The sequence below is a fragment of the Haliotis rufescens genome, unplaced genomic scaffold (genome assembly GCF_023055435.1).
Source record: "Haliotis rufescens isolate VD_foot unplaced genomic scaffold, xgHalRufe1.0.p SCAF_1, whole genome shotgun sequence".
NCBI classification, from domain to species: domain Eukaryota; kingdom Metazoa; phylum Mollusca; class Gastropoda; order Lepetellida; family Haliotidae; genus Haliotis; species Haliotis rufescens.
This window is the reverse complement of record NW_025963779.1, coordinates 20,522,865-20,549,520: the sequence shown is the minus strand read 5'-3', so window position 1 is coordinate 20,549,520 and position 26,656 is coordinate 20,522,865. Positions and strand designations below refer to the sequence as shown.

Sequence of the window (26,656 nt, the reverse complement as noted above, 5' to 3'; positions counted from 1 at the left end):
GTTAATTGTATAAAGTAATTGCTGTAAGCGTTCGGTCCAGTAACCATTAACATAGCAAGAACTTAACTCCTTAATCACTAAAAACCAATAAACCTACAGCATTTCTTTGTCCCATGAGATGTTAAGACTACTGCCATCGACCAAAGAGTGTCCTATACAAACTGTGACAATACAAGAAACAGAATAAATGAATTTTTAAACATGTCTCATTGAAATGCAGTGGAGGTTTAGCTTCGATAAGTTTCAAATGTTATTCGTTGTACATTTACATGTAGTTTTTGTATAAAGCATGTGTATTCCAATGATATGCTGCTGCTGCTGCTGATAATGGTGATTACTTGTAGTTAAGTAAATTCAAAACATCAACACCAGAGTCTCGAATATCTACCGAAACAGATTCCATTGGGCATAAAAGGCAAAAGAGTGAATACAATTTATGAGAGGACTGACACCAGGTGTTCGCGAAAAGGATAATCATGATTTAGATACATGTAGAACGTTGTTGATGGCACGATAACGTAAATACATCTCATTTTAATTATCATCGCACGTCACATTATCAACTTGTGTTGGACAGTGTGGTCGACCAGTGGCATTTGCTGGTCAAGCAGAACACCCGGGTATACTTCCTCTGTGTCCATTCTTAATGTTTCTCAACGTAATGTTTGAATCAACATAAAAGTATATTAACTCACTCATTAAACAGTTATTAGACACATATTTGAAATGCTGCGCTAAATTTCGACATACTTAACTGTTAAATATTCAAAACAGGATGCAAGATATGAATGAAATAATAATTCGAAATTTCATTGGATTAATGATATCTAATAGCGAAATATGAAATACACTTTCTGTAAGCATGAGCACTTGAGTGCTAAAATTTAAGTCAGTGTACGATTCCGACTATCATAAGCATGTGCAGAGACCATATAATATATGGTCTCTAGCATGTGTTTATGGCTTACTATCAAATAGTGATGACAGGAATAAAACAAGGACTGGTCGGCTCGGAGTCAGTATACTGTGTCTGAGTTGGGTATTCATGCTAAACTGCGGCATGGTATCTCATTGGGCTAGCACTATAAATCGGCATCCGTCCGGGCTAGTACAAGCAGCCACACACACACCAGGGTGCATACACATCGCTATATAAGTGCAATAATCTTGGAGCACCATTTCACCTCACCTTGTGCTGATGCAGTGAACCATTAACTTGTTATTGAAATATCAATTTCCCGAAGGACTACTCGCATCTATTTTAAAGTAGGATGATTTCTCCATACATCACCGTAGTAGCATCAGTCGTATGGTCATTTTTCTGTGTACAACCATACATTTGGTTCCAAACAGGGTTCATAACATGAGCGTTAGAGACGAGTCGTCAAAATGACAGTTCCATATGAAATACTTTGGACACAAACCCTTATTTTCTTACTTTCGATGAGGGTCATCCTAAGTGGTAACGATTGTGACTGTCTTGCCAAGATGATCGATGTCTACACTGATCAGATGTTGTCAGCTGAGGTGAAATGGACACACAATACAAGTTTACGATTGGAATGTGCTTCAGAATGTTACAGAGATGAGAAATGTGTGAGTTTTCAGTTTTCGAAGACCGACAGCCTGTGTGTGGCTTATGTCGTCAACTCTGAGAGCAGTCCTAGCAGCGTCAGTAGCCCTGGCTACATCATGTACGACACATGTCGATGTAGGTAACTTGCTTATTTATAATATTAACATTTGATAAATATTCAATCTTATTTTCATTCTGGAGTTGAATTATGTTTTATGTAACTCATGAAATGAGAACAAACTCATTTCAAAGTTCCATTGATTTTGTTATATACTAAAATTGAGGAATTAAACACACATTTCACACATGTTTGAGGAGTAGCCAAACTTTAGATTTGGGAAATGCTATTCATACTTCTAAACGTTTCCAATTTCTTACAATAATATAAAGAAAAGCGACCTAACCCTTTCCATATTCATAAGAAATCCCTGCCAAAAGCAGGGCAGCTTGTACGATTCCGACTATATCATGATCATGTGTTTATGAATCACAATCAAATAGTGATGATACCAGGTGTTCGCGAAAAGGTGAGTGTATCCTGCCCTACCGGTGGCACCCGTCACAAACACATGCAAAGACAAGTCAACTCTGAAAAACATAATAGTACAAGTCAAAATATAGAATCGGGCACCATTTTTTGTCACTGATAGAATTTGGAAAAGTCCTCCACATGTCTCCCATAGAACCTTTCGAAAGCTTTACTGAGGCCTTGAATGTTGTATCATTGATTATACAATTTTCTGAGAAAAAGTGATCCAGTCGTATGACGCTCTTTGGAATCTTGGTAAAAAGAGCATGCTCGAATGTACCTCAAAATTTGTGAAATGTAAACAGCAAAGGCTTGAGCTGCATGAATATTACCTGACATAAAGAGAAAGTTGACCATTGGAAAATTGAAGTCATCGATCTTGTCACACAGTCTTGTAGAGATTGTTTTATCACTCTTTACGCATATATATCTCCTTCATTTCTAGTTAGGTTGGTGAATCAGTGGAAGAGAATTGACTATTTGATAGATACAGATCATCGATATACCTGAAGCTTAAGTTAAACTTGTTGGACAAATTACCTTGTTTTGACTTTGCCAATCCGAACAGAAATTCCGATTCATATGCACAAAGAAACATCATCAAGAAGGGGAGCATAATTGATGCCCATGGGGATGCCTACTTCTTGCTTAAATGTCTTACCTCAAGATTTTACACAGATGTTGTCAAGGAGGAAATCCAGCATTTCACTAATTGCTTTCAGTAAACTTTAGATGGCACTCGCTTTCATTTTTAACGAATAGCCCTGAACCTCAGAAGAACTGTTTATACAGTGGTTCAGTGGCTAACTGTGTCAATATATTGAATAGCTGGAGTAGTTGGCACAACATACAAGAAATCCAGCAACTTATCAACATTACTAACTGTCTTTTGCGTCATCTTCAAATAATCCTGAAAGCCTTAGAAAAAAAGTTTTCTTCATTTCCAAAGAGTGAGTGAGTGAGTTTGATTCTATGCCGCTATTAGCAATATTCCAGCAATATGACGGCGGGGGACACCAGAAATAGGCTTTACACATTGTACCCATGTCGGGAATCGAACACGGGTCTTCGGCGTGACGAGCGAACGCTTTAACCACTAGGCTACCCGACCGCCCCCATTTCTAAAGAGAGTCATGTTTGTGTTGGTATGGAAAAACTGAGATACTATATAACCATTAGGCGTTTTCTTTTCTCAGATTGTTTTTATGGTGGTCCTGTTTAAATAAAAGCGACAACACAGTTCCCATATTTATTAGTAATCTCTGCTAAAAACATGGTCGATTGCACGATTCCGACTATATCACGAATATGATCGTGGAAGTCCGTTACAAACACATGCAAAGGCAAGTAAATTGTTCACCTGAAAATTTTATTTATAGCTGCCCTAACATGCCATTGCTGTGTGTGGGTTGTTTCCAAAATTATAGACAACGCTGAGAGGAGTAGGTACGAGCTAATTTTGCTGTGATGAGAAAAACAAACTGGAGATAATTACCTATTTTTTTTTAGTATAATGCGCACACCACTCTAGGACATGTAGTATTTTGGAGGGAAACAAAAGACTTTTCGAAATTGTGCGCAGTAAAAATCTACATCATTTCTCTTCAAGTGAACACACTTTGTCAATGAAAATGTGCAATTTATGGTATGACGTCACTACTTCTACACATGATCATTTGCCTTTCAAATCATATTTCCTGTTCTACTTGGCATAGTTTTATATGCAGAGATTTAGACAACAGAACGGAACACAGCAACACTTTATTTATCTCAGGCCCAGTACATGGTATATGAGGCATGAAGCTACCATAAATATGACTTTTAACAATCTCTATGAACTAACGTTCGTTTTCAGGCGTCAGTAGCGGTAGTCGTATTGTGATTGTTGTTAATAACGCGGTGAGTTTGTGCGATCTGCCTATCAGGCCACAAACGATTTCACCGAAATGAAAGTAAATGAATGAAGTTTTGAATAAGATTAATAACATCGTTTGGAAATATAAGTCCAAATATATAATGAACACGTTTTATAACCAGAGTGTAATAACAGGATCGACTTGTGTACTTCAGTACGGATTTTTTCACATGGTATATCCGGTGTTACACAGTGATGTGTTGTTGGGGAAAACTCATTGTAGGCTTGTATTGTGCCCCACCCCTCTGCCCATCTGGTAAAAGGGGTGAGTAAGTGTGAGTTTGGTTTTACGCCGCTATCAATTTCCTGCATTATCACGACAGGGGACGCAAGAAATGGGCTTAACACATTGTACCCATGTCGGGAATCGAACCCTAAGGCGTGACGAGCGAACGCGTTAACCAGAAGGTCGTCTCACCACCCTGGAAAAATAAAATTACGCACTAAACACATAAACTTCATCACTCGTTGTGCAAGTCTCTATCGATCCCCCAGGGAACTCTAACGGAAGAATTTTTAAACATAGAGTTTTCTCTTCTTCCCATGTTAGAAGATGATACAATCATATCTGGTATCGGGTGTAGCCAGTGTGTTAAGGAGACACGGTAGGATCGCCACAGAAGCGACTGTCAGAGTTTGGTAATATGCATATTTTTTCAAACCCTTCCATATGTTTTCACTAAAGTCAGTTCGACTACCGAATTCAGGTTTTGAGAAAACAAAAACAACAAACAAAAACTTAAGTTCCACATTTGAGTGTTCCTAAAATTTGCTGAACCAGGTGATAAAACACATATGATGTTTTAGCGTTTGTGTTTGTTCTTATCTGGTGTTGTTCCTTTGAGGTAAGAAAATATAATATCGACCACATCTGAGAGTATGGAGTGTCTGATTCTGCTGTTCACATCTGACTGTGTAGTTTTTGACCGAGCTATTTCATGTTAATATTATTTGATCTACTCAGTTAAGGGTTGTGGTATTATTACTTCATTCGTAGCCCTGTGAAGAGAGAGTGAGTTATATTTGTGGACATCAAGCCTGTTATGTCTTTCCTTTCTCAGCCCCACAAACGTTTGGATCCGACTGCAGGAAAAACAAAGATTGCACATTCACAGAATATGCCGTTTGCAGAGACAACATTTGCAAATGCCAGGAAAAAAAATTACAGTCAGGGAGCATCTGTATTGATATTTTAGGTAAGCAATTGTATATATTCTTCATATCGCAATTATTTATGACATTATAAAGATCGTGTTACGATTTCCGTGTAATTTATTGGTTTAAGAAAACACAATGAGCTGTATTAACCAAAGAAACCACCAATGACTATGAACAGTTTCCTTCAGGTTCAACTGTTACAACACCACCGGAGGACAGTTCTGCTCATCAATCTCCACATCAAGAACCTCCACAAAATGACCCTCCCCCTCCACCGCCACCTCAAGAACCTCCACAAAATGACCCTCCACCTCCACCTCCACCTCAAGACCCTCTACAAAATGACCCTCCACCTCCACCGCCACCTCAAGAACCTCTACAAAATGACCCTCCCCCTCCACCGCCACCTCAGGAATCTCCACAAAATGACCCTCCTCCTCCACCTCCACCTCAAGAACCTCCACAAAATGACTCTCCCCCTCCAACGCCGCCTCAAGAACCTCCACAAAATGACCCTCCCCCTCCACCGCCACCGCAAGAACCTCAACAAAATGACCCTCCTCCTACACCTCCAATTCAACCTCAAGAACCTCCACAAAATGAGCCTCCTCCTCCACCTCCACCTCAAGAACCTCCACAAAATGACCCTCCCCCTCCAACGCCACCCCAAGAACCTCCACAAAATGACCCTCCACCTCCACCTCCACCTCAAGAACCTCTACAAAATGACCCTCCTCCTCCACCGCCACCTCAAGAACCTCCACAAAATGACCCTCCATCTCCACCTCCACCTCAAGAACCTCCACAAAATGACCCTCCACCTCAAGAACCTCCACAAAATGACCCTCCTACTCCACCTCCACCTCAAGAACCTCCACAAAATGACCCTCCCCCTCCACCTCAAGAACCTCCACAAAATGACCCTCAACCTCCACCTCAAGAACCTCCACAAAATGACCCTCCTCCTCCACCGCCACCTCAAGAACCTCCACAAAATGACCCTCCTCCTCCACCTCCAGCTCAAGAACCTCCACAAAATGACCCTCCACCTCCACCTCCACCTCAAGAACCTCCACAAAATGACCCTCCTCCTCCAACTCCACCTCAAGAACCTCCACAAAATGACCCTCCACCTCCACCTCAAGAATCTCTACAAAATGACCCTCCCGCTCCACCGCCACCTCAAGAACCTCCACAAAATGACCCTCCCCCACCAATACCGCCTCAAGAATCTCTACAAAATGACCCTCCACCTCCACCTCAGGAACCTCCACAAAATGAGCCTCCTACTCCACCTCCACCTCAAGAACCTCCACAAAATGACCCTCCTCCTCCACCGCCACCTCAAGAACCTCCACAAAATGACCCTCCTCCTCCACCACCACCTCAAGAACCTCCACAAATTGACCCTCCGCCTCCACCTCTACCTCAAGAATCTCCACAAAATGACTCTCCACCTCCACCTCAAGAACCTCCACAAAATGACCCTCCACCTCCACCGCCACCTCAAGAACCTCCACAAATTGACCCTCCCCCTCCACCGCCACCTCAAGAACCTCCACAAAATGACCCTCCAACTCCACCGCCACCACAGGAACCTCCAAAAAATGACCCTCCACCTCCACCTCAAGAACCTCTACAAATTGACCCTCCCCCTCCACCGCCTCCCCAAGAACCTCTACAAAATGACCCTCTTCCTCCACCTCCACCGCCACCCCAAGAACCTCCACAAAATGACCCTCCGCCTCCTCAAGAACCTCCACAAAATGACCCTCCCCCTCCACCGCCACCCCAAGAACCTCTACAAAATGACCCTCCGCCTCCACCGCCATCTCAAGAATCTCAACAAAATGACCCTCCACCTCCACCTCCACCTCCACCTCAAGAACCTCCACAAAATGACCCTCCGCCTCCACCTCCACCTCAGGAACCTCCACAAAATGACCTTCCTCCTCCATCTCCACCTCAAGAACCTCCACAAAATGACCCTCCACCTCCACCTCAAGAACCTCCACAAAATGACCCTCCCCCTCCAACGCCACCTCAAGAACCTCCACAAAATGACTCTCCACCTCCACCGCCACCACAGGAACCTCCACAAAATGACCCTCCTCCTCCACCGCCACCCCAAGAACCTCCACAAAATGACCCTCCTCCTCCACCTCCACCGCCACCTCAAGAACCTCAACAAAATGACCCTCCGCCTACTCAAGAACCTCCACAAAATGACCCTCCCCCTCCACCGCCACCCCAAGAACCTCTACAAAATGACCCTCCGCCTCCACCGCCACCTCAAGAATCTCAACAAAATGACCCTCCACCTCCACCTCAAGAACCTCCACAAAATGACCCTTCACCTCCACCGCCACCTCAAGAACCTCTACGAAATGACCCTCCACCTCCACCGCCACCTCAAGAACCTCCACAAAATGACCCTCCTCCTCCACCTCCACCTCAAGAACCTCCACAAAATGACCCTCCACCTCCACCGCCACCTCAAGAACCTCCACAAAATGAGCCTCCTCCTCCACCTCCTACTCAAGAACCTCCACAAAATGACCCTCCACCTCCATCGCCACCTCAAGAATCTCCACAAAATGACTCTCCACCTCCACCTCAAGAACCTCCACAAAATGACCCTCCGCCTAAAGAATCCTCCACAAAATGACCCTCCGCCTCCACCAACACCTCAAGAAACTCCACAAAATGACCCTCCTCCTCCACCTCCACCGCCACCTTAAGAACTTTCCTCCCTACCACCCACAGAACTTTCCTCCCTACCACCCACAGAATTTTCCTCCCTACCACGCACAGAAGCACCACGACATGACTCTCCCCCACTACCGGCTCCAATGTAACCAGAATATGACAATCCTCAACCTCCATGAAAGATTGACCTCCTTTGGTTCAGTATATATTGCTTTGGCCTTTATCAGTATTTCTTCTGGTCAACATAAATCTTGTGCACACAATGCTTAAGACAGTATCATCAGTGGCAATAAAAATCTAGAGATTAAGATATTAAATTCCGTCAATTCCAAAGTCTATATGCGTTCTGTTATCTATCACGACAGACGTGTTCGTCAATGTTTATTACGTGTTTTCAGATTCACTATCTGGTAACTATAATGGGAAATATTCAAATATTTCATCTGGAGATTTTTACAAGAAATAAATCTCCCAAAATACTATTCTATATTTCTAATCTAAAGTTTATAATAATTATCACTAGTATATCATGCACACAATAACAACAACAACGGTTTATGGATAGTTTTTTTATTGAATAAGCTGTAAAGCTAATCTTTCAGTCTGTTGCTGTTAGTGCATTTACCTCTTAATGTGTTTGTGTGAATGTGTCTGGATTTACTGGTCCAGACTCGATTACTTACAGACGTCGTCATATAGCTAGAAAATTGCTGAATAGGACGTTAAACAGCAAACAAACAAATAAATAAACAAACGTCGCAGATCGTGCAGTGAATACAGTGATAGGAGTTCTTAACCTATTTGTATGTTTGTAAAAACAACTTTAAACGTTAACATGTGCAATTGTGTTTATTTATGATTATTTATTATATTTATATCGAGAAAATTGGTTCAGCATCGCAGAAAAACGTATCGTATAGGACAAATGGTTTCGTGGTTAAACGGTTACACGTGCTATCTTTATGTTGCTTTAAATAATTTGGGCATCATTAATAAATATTTTAGTCTCAAGAAACCAAAAACATATTCTGTTATTGATGATGATGATAAATTCCTCTCCAGCAATTTATGTGGTGTGGGCACGCCACAAACCCATGAAAATGAGTTCGAATCCCGGTTCGCCCCGATTATGCTTCCACCATACCCATGCTTGTGTGGTTCACCGAAGTAATAAAGTTGGAGACCTGGATCACTTGGGGTTTTCTCCCACTTAAAGCTGACACGCCGTGATATAACTGGAATACTGTTAAAAGCGACCTTAACTATAACTCACTCACTCACTCACTTAAATGTGTTTTCTTAGACCACGAAATCAAAAACTCATAAACAATACATTCAGCAATAATTACCTTAATTAATGATTCTGCCTCAAGAAAATATTTCCTGACTTTTTCAAGCGTGTATTTGTCTGGCTAGATTTAATGATGGCATCAAGTTCACAGGTTTTCCCAAACAAGAAGATATACATGTTGTCAGGTTCGATATAATATGAAGTTATTCTAAAATATTGCCACGAAACAGTTTGCAATTTATCTTCAAGTAAGCAGCTTAAAGGGTAACCACTTGAAAATGTTGTCGTCAAAGTATTGCAAAGCAAGATGATGAAGGTATTCTTGTTATGAAATCTGTGTATTTCAAGGCAACAGTTCCTAATTCACCCAGCCAATACACGACGGCGTGAACAGCACAATCGCATTCAGCAAAGTTAAGGCAACCTTCGGTAAAGGGTATAATCCGACATCCGGGATATTTCATGACCGAATTTTAGGTAAAGAAATATTGACAAGCATCCAAACAACACAAATAAGTTGTTTAAAAAAATTAAAGTTATCTAAGTTTGGAAAAAGAAACAATTTTTACATTCTTTAGTCTGATATTCTACGAACACACGATTTGACACTGTAAAAGGTGATACGCCGATGTCCTATGCTCTTTCAAACATACACATTTTCATGACATCGGAAGCTGTTGTCCTGTCGCTGTCAAAGATATGCCATTTATCTAATTATCTTCACTTTTGCAATGACGTTCAATAGCAGGACATGTAAGAAGATTATGTTAGCTAAACACAGAGAGGATCTGGGCTTCGTGGATAATTAACGTGATGGACTGGATCTTTCACAAACACCCAAATCGTAGGGTGAACTTGAAAGTAAAACTTGTATAGATGACACAGACATCATGGTAACTAGAAATTATTTGAAAATTCTCGTCCGTGACTGTTTGGCGTTGGACACAAACATCCGTTGATTTATGTAGGCTTAATTTCAAGACGGGGTGAGTTCTACAGTGGATTGCAATCCTTGATTCCCTGTCACTGTTTATTCATTAGGCATCCGATCCTTCAGACAAATATAACATTATTCAAACATCACAGCTGTAGCAGGTGTCACTGGTCTGTTCTCAATGTTTAAAAAGTACCGAAGTTTATGGAGAATAAATAATGATAACTCTCTTCCCCGCCTCTTTTTGTCGGAATTAAAACATATAACTATGTGTAAATTATGCAAGCATACCACACACCACCCTGTTTCACCTTCATGACTTGCGGTCGGCCCTTACGTGTGATACGGTTACGTAAATACGAACATCGTTTGTCATATTTACGGTAGTGGTATATACTAATTAGATCGCCGAAAACAATGTAACTCTGTTTATCCTTTGATCATGCCATACTCTGAATTCATTCTGTGATATACACATTATGTTAAAAACCGCCATCTTATTGTATCCAACATTCATGTACATGAATTATTATAAGTTGTAATCTTGTGACAATAATTTATGTCATTTAAGAGCGGTAAGACACAAGTGAGACATTAAGATAATGGATATTTCAGATAAGATCAAATTTTAGAATATCGTCCATTTTCAATTTGAAGTACAATAATGCAAGAAATAAGTGATGTTGCTATTTAAGTCTCACATATAGAAACTACACCATGACTACCACAAAACATCAGGCCAGGGGAAGCAGGTGGAGCGAGGTAACCAATGACGTCACAATGGTCTGCAAATTATTGTGATGCAATTTCATTGCAGCGATATCTACAGTGTAGATATACAGAATACTAAACGAGCTCCCGTGTAATACCAATTTTATGAAACGAGTGAATAGTTCTGGTATCTGACGAGCGAAAGCGAGTCAAATACCACAACTATTCACGAGTTTCATAAAATTGGTTTTACACGAGAGCGAGTATTTTATTTATTACTTGTCATTTATAATGTTTTTAGAATTATACTGTTGTGTGTAAATAGGCTGACACCTACACGATCCATGGCATAATCCAATTGAGTTTAACAGAATAATACTTCAAACACGTCAAAAGTTGAAACGTATGAATTTAATATCATACAATGGTCCAGCTTTAGAATTCAGGCGTTCGTCCCACAAAATTATCGTAGTGCTAAGGCTATCACAACTCACATAATTTAACTTAGACTAACGACTGTCGTTGCGCTAGAATACGATCGCCTTGTGGAACGGGGCCTTGCACCTCAAAGTTTACAATCACGTCACAATACCCGATGACGTAATTTGTTGAATTTTGTTGCAAGATCCATCGGCGAAACAATGCCACGTGACGTCAGCCTAGCAACAAGGTTGCTGGGGTCATCGTGTGTGCATAATCTCCTCCCAGTGATCTATCATCTCCACACACAATGTCGTTGAATACGCCAAGGGATGTTGAGAGCTTTCAATATTTGTTCGTGAAACGTGTTCCGAGATTACATAAGCACGCGTTTTGGTATTACACAATGTGTAATAAAGCTGTATGTTTATTAAACGGGTGGTCTCTTCACGGGCAAGTAATAAATCGCTTGATCTCACCCAAGCGATATCTCCTGTGGGAGACAGTTTTGAATGATAAATAATATTACACAGTTATGCAAAATACCGACTGAGAATGAACACAAATACCCATAGAGACAAAGACATAAAACTTCATTATCATAACAGCGTGTTAAATGTGACATAAATATATTTCCCCTTCACGTCATTATTATATTTGGTGCTCCGTTTCATGAAAAATACATTTGTATTTTTTCCCCCAACTAAATGTGACCGAATTTCACAAGAATATAGATTATGAATAACTAACAAAGGATACACAATGGCATGTAACATTGGACAGATGATGGAAGTATCAGATATGATTGGATGATATATAGACTACACACTAATGAAATCTTGGTCAAGTATGGGCACTTGATGTAGCTATAAATGACTGTGCATCAGCTGCTGGCAGCATCTGGATTCTTGGCGTCATGTTGCTTCATGCGACTAGCATACTGTTGTACATTCATCTGTACATGGGATATGGGACTGCTTCAAATGAAGGTAAGTCCACTTTAAGCCTGGCCTGGTCTTTATTCATGTATTAACATTTTTAAGAGGGGTCTTTGTTTTAAAGCTATACTTTACAATTGCAGCAGGAGAGAGGCAACTATGCACTTTACTGTAGAGACAAGAAGGGACATTGCTCACCACGTAAACAGTCTGGCATAATTGAGAGTATTTAACATTATATGATATCTTAAGAACACATAATAATTTCTTTAAGACACAATGCGCATTTTCCTTCATTTCAAGCCTGCAGCAACATCCCTTCATTGATAACATCTACGTAAAATTTGGGGATAAGACATTTAGGCAAGGAGTAGGCATCCCCATGGGCATCAATTGTCCTCCCCTTCTTGCGGATCTGTTTCTTTATGCATATGAATCGGAATTTCTGTTCGGATTGGCAAAATCAAAACAAAGTAATTTGGCCAATAAATTTAACTTAAGCTTTAACTTAAGGAATGTCTATGATCTGAAATCGTCCAATAACAATAAAATAGCCAATTCCCTTCCACTGATTTACCCACCTGAACTAGAAATATGGGAGACCAGTGAGAACGCGTCATCTGCTTCATATTTAGATCTATGCATAAAGATTCAGGGTGGCGCCATTCTAGCCTTTACATAGCAGCAATACTGCTGACTGAGGGCGTACACTCATTCTAGCCGTTACATAGCTGCAATACTGCCGACTGGGAGTGTACACTCATTCTAGCCGTTACATAGCGGCAATACTGGTGACTGGGAGTGTACACTGTACACTCATTCTAGCCGTTACATAGCGGCAATACTGATGACTGGGAGTGTAGACTCATTCTAGCCGTTACATAGCTGCAATACTGATGACTGGGAGCGTACACTCATTCTAGCCGTTACATAGCGGCAATACTGCTGACTGGGAGTGTACACTCATTCTAGCCGTAACATAGCTGCAATACTGCCGACTGGGAGTGTACACTCATTCTAGCCGTTACATAGTGGCAATACTGGTGACTGGGAGTGTACACTGTACACTCATTCTAGCCGTTACATAGCGGCAATACTGCTGACTGTGAGTGTACACTCATTCTAGCCGTTACATAGCGGCAATACTGCCGACTGGGAGTGTACACTCATTCTAGCCGTTACAAAGCGGCCATACTGCCGACTGGGAGTGTACACTCATTCTAGCCGTTACATAGCTGCAATACTGATGACTGGGAGCGTACACTCATTCTAGCCGTTACATAGCGGCAATACTGCTGACTGGGAGTGTAGACTCATTCTAGCCGTTACATAGCGGCAATACTGTTGACTGGGAGTATGCACTCATTCTAGCCGTCATATAGCGGCTATACTGCTGACATGGAGTGTACACTCATTCTAGCCGTTACATAGCTGCAATACTGCCGACTGGGAGTGTACACTCATTCTAGCCGTTACATAGCGGCAATACTGCTGACTGGGAGTGTACACTGTACACTCATTCTAGCCGTTACATAGCGGCAATACTGATGACTGGGAGCGTACACTCATTCTAGCCGTTACATAGCGGCAATACTGCCGACTGGGAGTGTACACTCATTCTAGCCGTTAAAAAGCGGCCATACTGCCGACTGGGAGTGTACACTCATTCTAGCCGTTACATAGCGGCAATACTGATGACTGGGAGCGTACACTCATTCTAGCCGTGACATAGTGGCAATACTGATGACTGGGAGCGTACACTCATTCTAGCCGTTACATAGTGGCAATACTGATGACTGGGAGCGTACACTCATTCTAGCCGTAACATAGTGGCAATACTGATGACTGGGAGCGTACACTCATTCTAGCCGTTACATAGCGGCAATACTGCTGACTGGGAGTGTACACTCATTCTAGCCGTGACATAGTGGCAATACTGCTGACTGGGAGCGTACACTCATTCTAGCCGTTACATAGCGGCAATACTGCTGACATGGAGTGTACGCTCATTCTAGCCGTCATATAGCTGGAACATTGCTGAGTGCGGCGTAAAACAACAAACCAACCAACCAACCAACTTATTGGAACTCCTGTTTACTCGAAGCTTTATCAGGTCTATCTTCGTCACGTATATTCCCCCAAATCGGAGTTACTGATTACTCGAAAACATTCCTGGCCTACCTTCACCATGCACACTCCCTCTTACTTAACCTCCAGTTAACTCGAAGTCATCAGTGGTCAACCTTCACCATGCAAGCGCCCTCTTTTTAGAACTCCTGTTAAGTCGAAGCCATCTATCGTCAGCCTTCATCATGCATGCCCCCTCTTACTAAATCTAATGTTAACTCAAAGCCATCACTGATCAACCTTCAGCATGCATATGCCCTCTTATTGGAATTACTGCTAAGTCGAATTTATACCTAGTCCATCTGACCACATATACACTCTCTTTTTGGAAATCGTGTTATCGAATCAATCCATGTTGAATCTTCATATGAATATTCCCTCTTATTTGAGTCCTCATAACTCGAAGGAGTCTCTATCTACCGTGAACAAACACACCAATCCCCACCCCCATTTTAGAGTTACTGTTAACTTGGAAACAATCCCCGTCAACTTTCACCATGCACACTCCCCTTTATCTAAACTCCTTATAACTCGAAGCTAAAATGGTCTCCCTTCAGCATGCATATCCCCACTTATTGAAACTACTGTTAACTCGAAGCCATACCTGGTCCACCTTTACCACATTCTCTTCCAAATATCGGAGTTACTTTAAACTTGAAGTCAGCCCTTGTCTACCTTCACCATATCTACTCTGTTTTTCCCTTTGGAACTCCTGTGAAGTCGCGCCATCTATTGTCTACCTTCCTCATGTACACCCAATGTTTTTTTATAACTCGAAGCTATCCCTGGTCTCCCTTCAGCGTGCATATTCCCCTTTTTCGGAACTCGTGTTATTTCGAACCCGTACCTGGCCTACCATCACCCCAAATACTCCCGAATATCGGAGTAACTGTTAACTCGAATTCATCAGTGGTCAACCATCACGGAACACGGCTCCTCTTACTTGTCATCCTTCACCCACCAGCATTAAATAAACTCCCTCTATGATTGGACTCCTTTAACTAGAAGTCATCCTTGGCATATCAGATCTATCTATACTTCCTCGATGATTGGACTCATATTAACTCGAGGTCAGCTTTGGACAATCAGCACTATCTATACTCCCTCGATGATTGAACCTCTTTTAACTTAAAGTCAGCTTTGGCCAGTCAGCACTATCTATACTCTCTCGACGATTGCACGCCTTAACAGGAAGTCATCCTTGGCTCATCAGTACTATATATACTCCCTCGATGATTGAAACTCTTTTAACTGGAATTGAGCTTTGGCCAGTCAGCACTATCTAAACTCCCTCGGTGATTGGACTCCTTTTAACTTGAAGTCATCTTTGGCTCATCAACACTATTTATACTCCCTCGACGATTGCACTCCTTTAACAGGAAGTCACCCTTGGCTTATCAGCACTAGCTGTACTCCCTCGATAAATGAGCTCCTTTAACTCGAAGTCATCATTGGCTTGTCAGCACTATCTCTACTCCCTCGATGATTGAACCTCTTTTAAATGGAGGTCAGCTTTGGCCAGTCAGTGCTATCTATACTCCCTCGACGATTGATCTCCTTCAACAGGAAGTCAGCCTTGGCTCATCAGCACTATCTATACACCCTCGATAACTGAGCTCCTTTAACTCGAAGTTATCCTTGGTTCATCAGCACTATCTATACTCCCTCGATGATTGAACTCCTTTCAACAGGAAGTCAGCCTTGGCATATCAGAACTATCTGTACTCCCTCGATGATTGAACCTCTTTTAACAGGAAGTCAGCCTTGGCCTATCAACACCATATATACTCCCTCGACGATTGAACGCCTTTTAACTGGAAGTCATCCTTGTCATATCAGAACTGTATATACTTCCTCGGTGACTGAACTCCTTTTAATTGAAAGTCCTCTTTAGCTTCACAGCATGATTGAAACACTGAAAGTCATCCGATCTGTGTTGTCTGTTGTCCCGCGAACAGGAGTGAGGGAGTGAGTAAGTTGGGTTTAATGTCGCTTGATGTGGGAGGAAAACTCGAAGTGATGCAGGTCTCAGACTTTGGTGAAATCCACGAACACGGGCATGGTGCTGACAAACTTAGAAACATAACTTGGGCGAACCGGGATTCGAATCCACAATCATAGATTTCTGGTGTACACAGAAGGCATGCACCATGATCCTCATATATCGGAGTCCCAGTTAAAGAGAGGCCAGACTCGGGATAATTAGCAGTCCCAGCAAACTTGATTCAAGTCCTTTCTTTGTCTCGAAATTGGGCGCGAATAGTTTTTAATTTTACAAATACGTACAATCAGCATTGGTTATAATGATATCGCATCGAAATTATTCAGAGGGTTTCGGCTTACATATACGAAATATACACATTAACAATTTCGTCGATTTAATCTGTTTTCGATACATCCGTTATTTCGATATATCCGTCTTTGTTACACCCCACGTCGACTGAAGACTTATTTCTGCATTGTCCGGCATGTAACAGGTGACGTGGTTGTCCTCGTCAGCGACCTTGGCGGTTACATCTACAAATTCAACATGACAGGTGACAATGCAACGATGATATCACCGGCAATTAAAGACTCGAGGTCGTCCTCCATTGACTACGACCCTCTGTTCCGGCAAGTCTACTGGGTGAGACTGAATACGAAGACGATAATGAAGTCCGCATTTGATGGCAGCAACAAGCAAAGTGTCCTCATAACGAATTCAAGTAAGAACGCCGGGGGAAATGACCCTTCTATACATTTCCTCTACTTACTGTTACTGCAATATTCACGCAGTATGTATTGCCCACATCGAGGATATGAGCACACACCCCCCCCCCCCCCCCCCCCCCCCCCCCGACATGTGTGTGACTGAAATTGATTTGCCATCGGGAACTGATGTGAAAATTATACGCAACTGCATTAAAATGTAGCCTTCAAATACATGTAGAAGACAATATAATTTCTTTCCTAAAACTTATAATATCTACTCAAAGTTATTTCATTGCTGAAGCAAATTGTTTTGTTGTCGCGTCGTACGAGTGCATTTTAAGAATCGTATCTTATACAGATTTTAGGTATGCATTTTATTTTAACCTTTTCACAGCCATCCGGGACATTTCAATCGACTGGAAAATTAGACAGATGTTTTACGTTGATGACGATGCTGATGCAATATTCATGATGAATATGTCGACCACAGCGATCACTAAAATCATCTCATCAAAATCCAGTGATTGTCAGCCACATTCAATCGTGTTGGATACATCACGAAGGTTAGGCTATAACTTGACTCGCCCAAGTTTCGTCAACCCTGGCCTTCGGAAAGACATGATTGGGTTTTGGTGGTCAGTATTGCAACTGAAATTGCACAGGTTACCTAAGTGAATTCTCCAACTACTGACCATGATTTTATCGATGCTCTAACAATCGACCACGGCATTATCTATACTCTGTTACGCGGTATTAAGGATACTCTAACAGTCGATCCTGATGTGTGGATGCTCTAACTGTCAACCACGTTATTATAGATGATCTAACTATCGATAGCAGTATTTTCGATGCTCTAACTATCGCCCACGATATTATCGATTCTCTAACTTCCAACCACGATATTGACAGCGGTAGTATCGCTGATGTTAATACTGACCACGGATCGATGACCTTTTCATTCAACAAACAGAACTGAATCCTCACAACCGGATTCGACACCCCACCATCCATTTATCCCTAATTGAGAGACAATTGTCCAGCTCGTATAGGGAACATTCATTGTATCGTAAAACAAACTACTTTTACAAGGCATATCATATCGCCAAACAAATATCTAAAATTCTATATTTCCAAGGTTCATTTACTGGACTGATATGGAGACAGCTAAGATTGAGAAGATGTGCTACAATGGAACTCGTCTTGAAACACTTTTATCTACTGGTGCTAGATGGCCCACTGGACTCGCCATTGATCAACAAGGTAGGCATTGTTATTGATACACAGAATACTGATCCTTTGATTTATTTGATACACGGTATGTGACTTCATGGTCAGCTATGTTACTTGGCCGCACTCAGCAATATTACAGCTATATGACGGCGGTCTGTGAATAATCGAGTCTGGACCAGACAATCTAGTTACTGGTATCATGAGCATCGGTATACGTAATTGGAGCACCATGACATTCATCAACCATGTCAAAGAGCCTGACCACCCGATCCCGTTAGTCGCCTCTTACGACAAGCATAGTCGCCTTTTACGGCAAGCATTGGTTGCTGAAGACCTATTCTAGCCCGGATCTTCACGGGTCTGTTACTTGGAATACACACAACGGGTAAAAGGACATATGCTCCCCAGAAAAAGAAACGCATATGCTCTTTTCAAGATAATTATTCTATGAGTGAGTGAGTAGTATTGTACGCCGTCTTAAGCATTATTCCATCAATATCGTGGAGAGGGACACCAGAAATTGACTTCACACATAGCTGATTCATTCAGTGACTTCTATAAGGATTTAGAAGCGAAACGTGGGGCATGAATGTGTTTAGAAGATCACAAAATGAAACAAAGTTTATCAAACATTAACGGAGAACGTAATGGTGAGGACGTAAGGACGTAGGATCTCGTCACTATAACGCACACTTATTAAGTTGCCCGCATCATAGCACTTCCTCAACCCAATCTGTGGCACACACGCTCATCTCTCCTTTGAAGAAGGAAGCGGGAAACTGGAGCAAACGATACGCCAACTTTAGAAACACAACTGATGTAGTGGTGCCATGTACATGTTGCCGATATCGTTCCTGAAGTTGGAAGATTATGCTCCAGACAATGTTGAAATGCCTTGCCACTGATGTTTGAAATTTGCCAGCTTTAAGTCCACTAATAACCTTATTTCTCACATCTTGGTCTTGGCATGACGATTAACTCTATCACAGACTGTGAAACATGAATGTAAATGAACATGCAGACTTTATTGTCATAATTGAGTGCAACATGGAATACCTAACACCCACATTTACTTTTGTTAACAACCTATTTGTTTCTGTCTCTGTGTAGTATAAATTAAGTGATACATGGAATAAACATTTAAATTTAGCATAAATAAAGCATAATTTATAATACATGGAACTGTTTCTTGTTTCCATCCATTCTCAATTTGTCGTGGTCATTTTTTGTTTCCAGGGGAACACTTATTCTGGTGTGATGCTCATTCCTCCACGAGCCACCTCATGTCCATGGAATTAGCAACTAAGAAGGTTTCTGTCATAAAAACAATGGAAACATATTTTGACGCCAACTATTTTGAAGGCCAGCTCTACATTATTGCGCGAAACCACAGGTGGTTCATATGGAATGCTTCTTAACTGAAACACGCCATTTTTTATGTTGGTCAAATTAACTGATTCTCGTAAATGTGATGCAAGGACTAGGACTTCCTAGTCTTAAGCGTCACTGTGGTTCGAAAACCATACATCGAAGTATGGATAACTCGATGGTCCCAGGACTTCGAGTTAAAGTTAACTCCGAGGGTATATACATATTTCCTAGTACACGTATGTTGGGAGCAGAGACGTTGTTGTGTTGATACTATTTTGAAAAAGTATCTGTGTATTTCGAAGTCTGATTTTACTTTAGTAGGTTATCTCAAGTCTATGTGGACATAGGGAAGGCAAGCCAATCAAACAATGTACCCTCCGGGCAAAGGAAAGTATACAGCCATGTTGGATGGCTTCAAAAAACATAAGAAACAAGAAATGGTTATTCGATCGATGTATTTGATACGAGTATCATAGTTGTGTCTTTGACCTTGCGTGAGCAGTGATTCCGGCAACTTCTTTCAGCCTAGAAAGGTTTTGATAACGTAATAATTTGGTGTCAGATCCAATATTCAAAATGTCTTTGACCCGGCAGTTTATATGTTTAGAATAAAGTTCATATTTAATTTATACCTTTACATACTCTTGCAGACGGTCTTTTTTCACAATGACGGTAAATGGAAGTAGGGTACAGAAACACACTCTGAGAAGAAGAATGTCTGAATGGCGAAGAATAAAAGTATTTCGGTATTATGGTAAGTAACGCACTGATTATCAAATACGTGTTAGTCATCACTGAAATACCTAAGGGCTTTCTTTAATGTCTGTCTTTTCTGTCCTGTTTAAGAATGTGACGAGGGCTACTATGGTGTGACCTGTGAATCCACCTGCGGCAGGTGTGCAGAGGGGAGCATTTGTGATCCAGGAAATGGACATTGTCCATCAAGGTGTCAGGCGGGATGGACAGGAGATAGGTGTGATACTGGTAGGTGTCTCCCCACCCCTCACTCTATCACACATAGATACACACATTCTCTCCCCTATCTCTCATACTCCTCACTCTTCACCCTCCTCTCTTACGCGGGGGCACGGGTGGCCCAGTCGTCTAAGGCGCCGCGATTCGCTGTGCAGAGTTGCGTCCCTTAGGCATGCCAGAAACCTATGATTGTGGGTTCGAATCCCGGTTCGCCCCGATTATTTTTCTAAGTTTGTCAGCACCATACCCGTGCTCGTGGGTTTCACCAAAGTGGTAAACGTCTGAGACCTGCATCACTTCGGGCTTTCCTCCCACATTAAGCTCCCACGCCGAGATATAACTGGAATACTGTTAAAAAGCGGCGTTAAACCCAACCCATTAACTCACTCACTCCTCTCTTACGTACGTATGCGGTGCTGATAGAGACACATCTTATATTTATTACAGAATGTCAAGATGGGCATTTGGACGACAGTTGTGCACTCTGTACCAACTGTAGGAAGCGGGTTGAGATCAAAGCAGGCGGTGGACACTGTCCGCCTGGATATACAGGCGACAGTTGTGACACTTGTAAGTAGATTATCGAGTGCAACGAATTTTGTAGCGTTCCGCTGTATTCTAATGACGAACAGAACGAGCAGTATTCCCCTACCCCATAATATCTTATGTTAGTAGTTTTTTATTTTTTAACAGCATGTCCGGAAGGTATGTATGGCGACGGATGTCTCTCCGTGTGTGGCAAGTGCGGGAACAACGCTCCATGTGACCCCGTGTCTGGACAATGTACTACTGACGTCTTGGCGTGCTTTGACGGTTCGTGTGAGAAGCATTTGGAAATAAAGCAAAACGTTTCACTTAACCAAACTCTATATTCTTTATACCTAAACGAATACAATGCACGAAATGGTTTATCTTAAATATCGCATGCTTGGTTCTATTACAATATCTGTGTATTGTGTAGATCGCCGTAACTCTCTGTTCAAAGCTTGTTGGATCCATTAATTGTAGGTTCGAATCCAGGTTTCGCAACGATTATGATACTGTTAGCACCACAACAAATTTCTTGGTTAAAACACATAAAAATTCCTTGGTCAAGTTTGGCTCGCCTCCCTCAATGTCATATAGGGGCACGGGTGGCCCAGTCGTCTAAGTAGCCGAGATTCGCTGTGCAGTGTTGCGTCCCTTGGGCACGCCAGAAACCTGTGATTGTGGGTTCGAATCCCGGTTCGCCCCGATTATGTTTCTAGGTTTGTCGGCACCATACCCTTACTCGTGGGTTTCATCGAAGTGGTAAACGTCTGATACCTGCATCACTTGGGGCTTTCCTTCCACATTAAGCTGACAAGCCGTGATATAACTGGAATACTGTTAAAAGCGGCGTTAAACCCAACTTACTCACTCACACACTCAATTTCATATTAGTATGAGTGGCGTTGAACCTGAACCGTTAAATCATTGGTGTCCCCAGCAAGACTGTTTAGAGAATCAGCTTCTCTTTTGTTGCTCTGTGTTGTTTGTTGATCCCCTGTGTTCAATTGTGTCATGTTACCTTGATGATGGATCGACGAGCATGCAGTCACCCGCATGAGCATGCAGTCATATGTGTGTTTGATCCAGTTGTCATAACATTACCGATTAGCCAGATATAATTAAATTTTCGCTGTATTCATTGAAATTCCTGCATTCTGATCAGCTGAATTGGTCACGTGTTATTGCATTCATTTCCCAACTAAATGTAAAAAAATAACTTCAATCATTACTACGGTGAATCCCAATATTACAGTCGAGAGGCTTTCTTTTCTGCTCATGAGTATCGTCATGCCCAGGACATTTAGCGAAACTCATGCATATTCATTGTCGAAACAACACTTTGAGACCGAAGGCCGAGAAGGAATGAAACAGCAAATGTGCAGGCTCGCTCACCCGTTTTTTTCCCGCTCGCCTCAATTCCACAACTTTCATGTCTTCGGGTTACATTTCTAACTAGCATTTTTCCAACCGTGTCTTCCCGTTCTCAGGGAACTAATGTTTGAATCTGGTTGTAAGTGACCATGTCATTTGAAACAGCCGCCTTCTCTCGGACATATTTGTTCCGGTTCATTGCAGTCTGACTTGCATTTCTTCTCGCCTCTTGCCTTGATTGACAGGTCATAGGAACATTGTTTTGATCCTACTCTCCGTTGATTGGCTACTGACTTTGTAGGCGTGTCAAGTTATGTACATAAATTAACCAATCACCTGATTCATGTCACGCCACTGTATGTATTCCTACACCTGGAATGTTTATCAATGTCTGCGTTGATAAGTACAACTGTTTTTAGTTAAACTATTGTAGATAAAACATGGCTTCGTTGTCGAATTTAATTATAAGCACTGATTGTGTATTTATTCGGTTCATTGAGGTATGAATCGAAAAACAGATGTGCAAACTTTTGGACACATACAGTTTGCATAACGCTTTTTCATTTCATACCTCAATGAACCGAAAGCAATACACAGTCAATCCTTAAAAAGTTGAAAATTGTGGTTTATCTGGAGTTATCTTAAACGTTAAACTAAGAAATGTAACAACATCTTACATATTTAAAATTGTTTTGTATTTCATTTCTGACTATTTCAGGTACACATTCGGTGGTTAAGCTGATCTCGGGGTCTTGTGTTGTGTTGGCAGTTCTGTGTGTCATTACGCTCATCACCCTTTGGAAATATAAAAGGTAATTCATAAACACAGTGTTTTGCATTTCTAATCTGCTGATACCACAGTCAAAGAGTTGCACAAATGTAAATGAAGTTAGTGGTGTCATGTAATTTAAAACCTGAAAACTCCGATATTGTGTCATGTTATGGCATGTGCGTTACTTTCCTACTTGAAAGTAAATCTCCAGAATTGAGAAATTTGTTGAAATTATGTTTTACAGCAACCCTATGTCGTATTCACCTGAAGATATGTAAATGAAAAGACGTAGAGTATGTGCTTAATTGAAACGTTTACAGAGAGGGTGGTCAGAGCAGGGGGTAATTCGTGGTTGCAGAGTCAAAAGAGTACAATACCATAAAGATGAGTGAGAGAGTTAGTTGGGTTTAACGCTGCTCTTAACAGTATTCCAGTTATATCGCGGCGTGTCGGCTTAATGTGGGAGGAAAGCCCGAAGCGATACAGGTCTTAGACGTTTACCACTTCGGTGAAACCCACGAGCACGGGTATGGTGCTGACAAACCTAGAAACATAATCGGCCGAACCGGGATCCGAACCCACAATCATAGGTTTCTGGCGTGCCCAGGGGACGCAACTCTGCACAGCGAATCGCTTGGCCACCCGTGCCTCCCCCCCCCCCCCCCCCATAAAGTTGACATCATAACCGTCACCATATAACTTAACGTTCTGCTATATCCCTGTCCCGTAGGAACGGGGGTGGGGGTGGGGGTGGGGGTAGATGATGTGTAGCTTGGAAGTGGGTGGGGTACTATGCATTCAATAACAAATAAAAGAAAGCCCTACGCGCGTCGTACTGCTTGTCGTATGAGGGGACTAACGGGATCGGGTGGTCAGGCTCGCTGACTTGGTTGATGCATGTCATCGTATTCCAATCGCGTGGATCGATGCTCATGATGTCACTCACTGTATTGTCTGGTCCAGACTCGACTATTTACAGACCGCCGTCATATAACTGGAATATTGACTTGTCCCTTTCTAATAGTGCTTCATATTCATACACAGGCTTGCCAAGCATCAAAAGGGTAAAATCCTTCGGCGGTTCGTGAAGAATGGAGGAATCTGTCAGACATCTGCAGAAAGTATATGCGATGTGAACATTATCTATAACCCCATGAATACTGTTGGCGTTGGGGAGCCGTCAATCAGCATCACAAAGCAATTGGACCGCAACGCTCAAGACGGAAACGACACGCACACGGGTCTCTTTGAGAGTAACTGCATGGTTGCAGAGGACAAGCTCGGCGTGTACGCCAGGTTTTGAACTTCAGGATGGCAAATATGGACGTTCCCTGTCCCCACTCTTGCTTGTGAATAACGACGATTTCGCGTTGTTCCAGAACACTTTTCAGCGTTAACATTGTAATTATTCGCCGAGAAGGACGATGTTACAGTCTTCGATTAAACTGTAGACACTTATACCCTGTTCACATGCACAACATTTACAGTAAACTACGGTTATAACGAACACGCTTATAACGAACTTACGTATATAACGAAGTGACTGTTTTGGTCCCGACTATTTGCTGTAGTTATGCTGTATATATGCTTATAACGAACTACGGTTATAACGAACTAAAATTAGTAGTCCCTTTGAGTTCGTCATAACCGTACTTTGCTGTACTAACGTAAGTAATTTTGCACATGTGTAACTATACATACGTGTGCATATGTAAATTTACTCTGCGTTCACATGAAAATCAACTTAGGTGTGCAAATAAAGTATGTAAATTGTGTAAGGCACACATATTCCTCAGTCTGTTTACGACTTTCAACACAAAACAGGTTGTTTTCCAATCAAAGTTGAATGAGAAGAGAGTTACTTCACCGAAAAGTTTCGCGTGAAGCAACATGTGTTTGATTTAATTTGTACACAAAGTTTTGAGACCTTGAAACCAAAAGAAAACACTGGCGACTTAACTCTGTATATACGCGTAAAAGTTGGCAACTGTTGACAAATATTTTGGTGTTGGCAAAAGAACAGATATTAATTAGATCATCCTCTTACGATAACATAAAGGTTCACATTGCAACATATACACACTGTGCAAATTAACATTTAGATTTGCACCTGCTCCAGACATGATGCAAATTTGCTCCTGGTGTAAATATACACACATGAGTAAACGCGTTCACATGACAAGTATAATCACGTATGTATTTCTACACTCGTATGCACATATACACACATATGTATAGAGGCGCATGTGAACGGGGTATAAGTCGCCAATGATGTCCTCATCTGGGAAACGACATTGAGCAGAATAATTCGAATATATGAGAGGTCACTGTCTTACCTGTGTTTTATTTCTGGGCTGATTGTTACTAATGTTCTGTTTGCTGACTTATGAATAATAACAGGTTCTGTTTATGTTGATAGCCAGGATTAAATATGTGGGAACAACACTTTTGTTTTCGAGACATCAAGTATTCTTGGGGATAAGACGTTTCAGTTAGGTAATGACAAGTGTGCTGGACCACTACATATTGGCCATACATTGGCCTCCAATATGTATTCGACTCGTAAAGATCCGGGGTAGAATAGGTCTTCAGAAACCCATGCTTGTCGTAAAATGCGACTATGCTTGTACTAACGGGATCGGGTGGTCAGACTCGCTGACTTCGTTGATGTATGTCATCGTGTCCCAATTGCGTGGATCGATGCTCATGATGTCAATCACTAGATTGTCTGGTCCAGACTCGATTATTTACAGACCGCCGTCATATAGCTGAAATAATGCTGAGTGCGGCGTAAAACAACAGACCAACCAACCAATATGTATTCTGAGTATGCAAATACCCGACAGTTCGATTTGCGCTGTCAACAAAAATATCATTTTAGCTGACCACCAAAATGCTACAAAATAATAATTAAATGATACTCGAGATAGTTACGGACATTGGTGTGTTTACATAATTACTTCTACACGTATAAGCAATGCAAATTATCTATAGCGGCGAGTGCCCCGGCTGTGATACAAGTATATTCAAAAATAACTTAAACCCTTTTTAATTCATTCACTATTAATCCAACGTCCACATGGTGTAAAATTAACGAATCAAATACATTTACACCAATTTGCAACGACGAGTCGAATAATATTTTGTGGTTGTGTCACCTCATATATGAGTTTGCAATTCAAATACACGGCGGCAGATTAATCAGATGCAAGCACACACGTCATGCTATTTCAGCTGGACAATAGAGGTAATAATTAGACTATTGGTCACATTCTTTTCAACTTCGTGCATATTGCGGGAAATGGGGACAAGTTATATCAGAAACTACTGACGTTCCATGAATGAAATAGGCATGTTTATCCAAGAAATACTTACCAAGACTGAGTTTGAACATTGGTGCCGTAAAT

General features: G+C 41.6%; 2 protein-coding genes across 2 annotated transcripts; both read left to right on the top strand.

The window, feature by feature from the left end:
* Window positions 1-1,443: 1,443 nt before the first annotated feature.
* On the top strand, window positions 1,444-7,939 carry LOC125384469 (basic proline-rich protein-like). The gene is made up of 2 exons (XM_048403834.1): window positions 1,444-1,711; window positions 5,367-7,939. Exons 1-2 carry the CDS (start codon window positions 1,444-1,446, stop codon window positions 7,844-7,846), a joined length of 2,748 nt encoding a protein of 915 aa, XP_048259791.1. The 3' UTR covers window positions 7,847-7,939.
* Window positions 7,940-12,156: 4,217 nt separating this feature from the next.
* LOC124115810 (low-density lipoprotein receptor-related protein 6-like) lies at window positions 12,157-24,774 on the top strand. The gene is made up of 11 exons (XM_046476945.2): window positions 12,157-12,232; window positions 16,786-17,013; window positions 17,394-17,562; window positions 18,135-18,259; window positions 19,466-19,622; window positions 20,251-20,354; window positions 20,447-20,584; window positions 21,023-21,145; window positions 21,269-21,388; window positions 23,196-23,289; window positions 24,294-24,774. The coding sequence occupies exons 1-11, from the start codon at window positions 12,160-12,162 to the stop codon at window positions 24,550-24,552; spliced, it is 1,590 nt and encodes a 529-aa protein (XP_046332901.2). The 5' UTR covers window positions 12,157-12,159; the 3' UTR covers window positions 24,553-24,774.
* The last annotated feature ends 1,882 nt before the right edge of the window (window positions 24,775-26,656 follow it).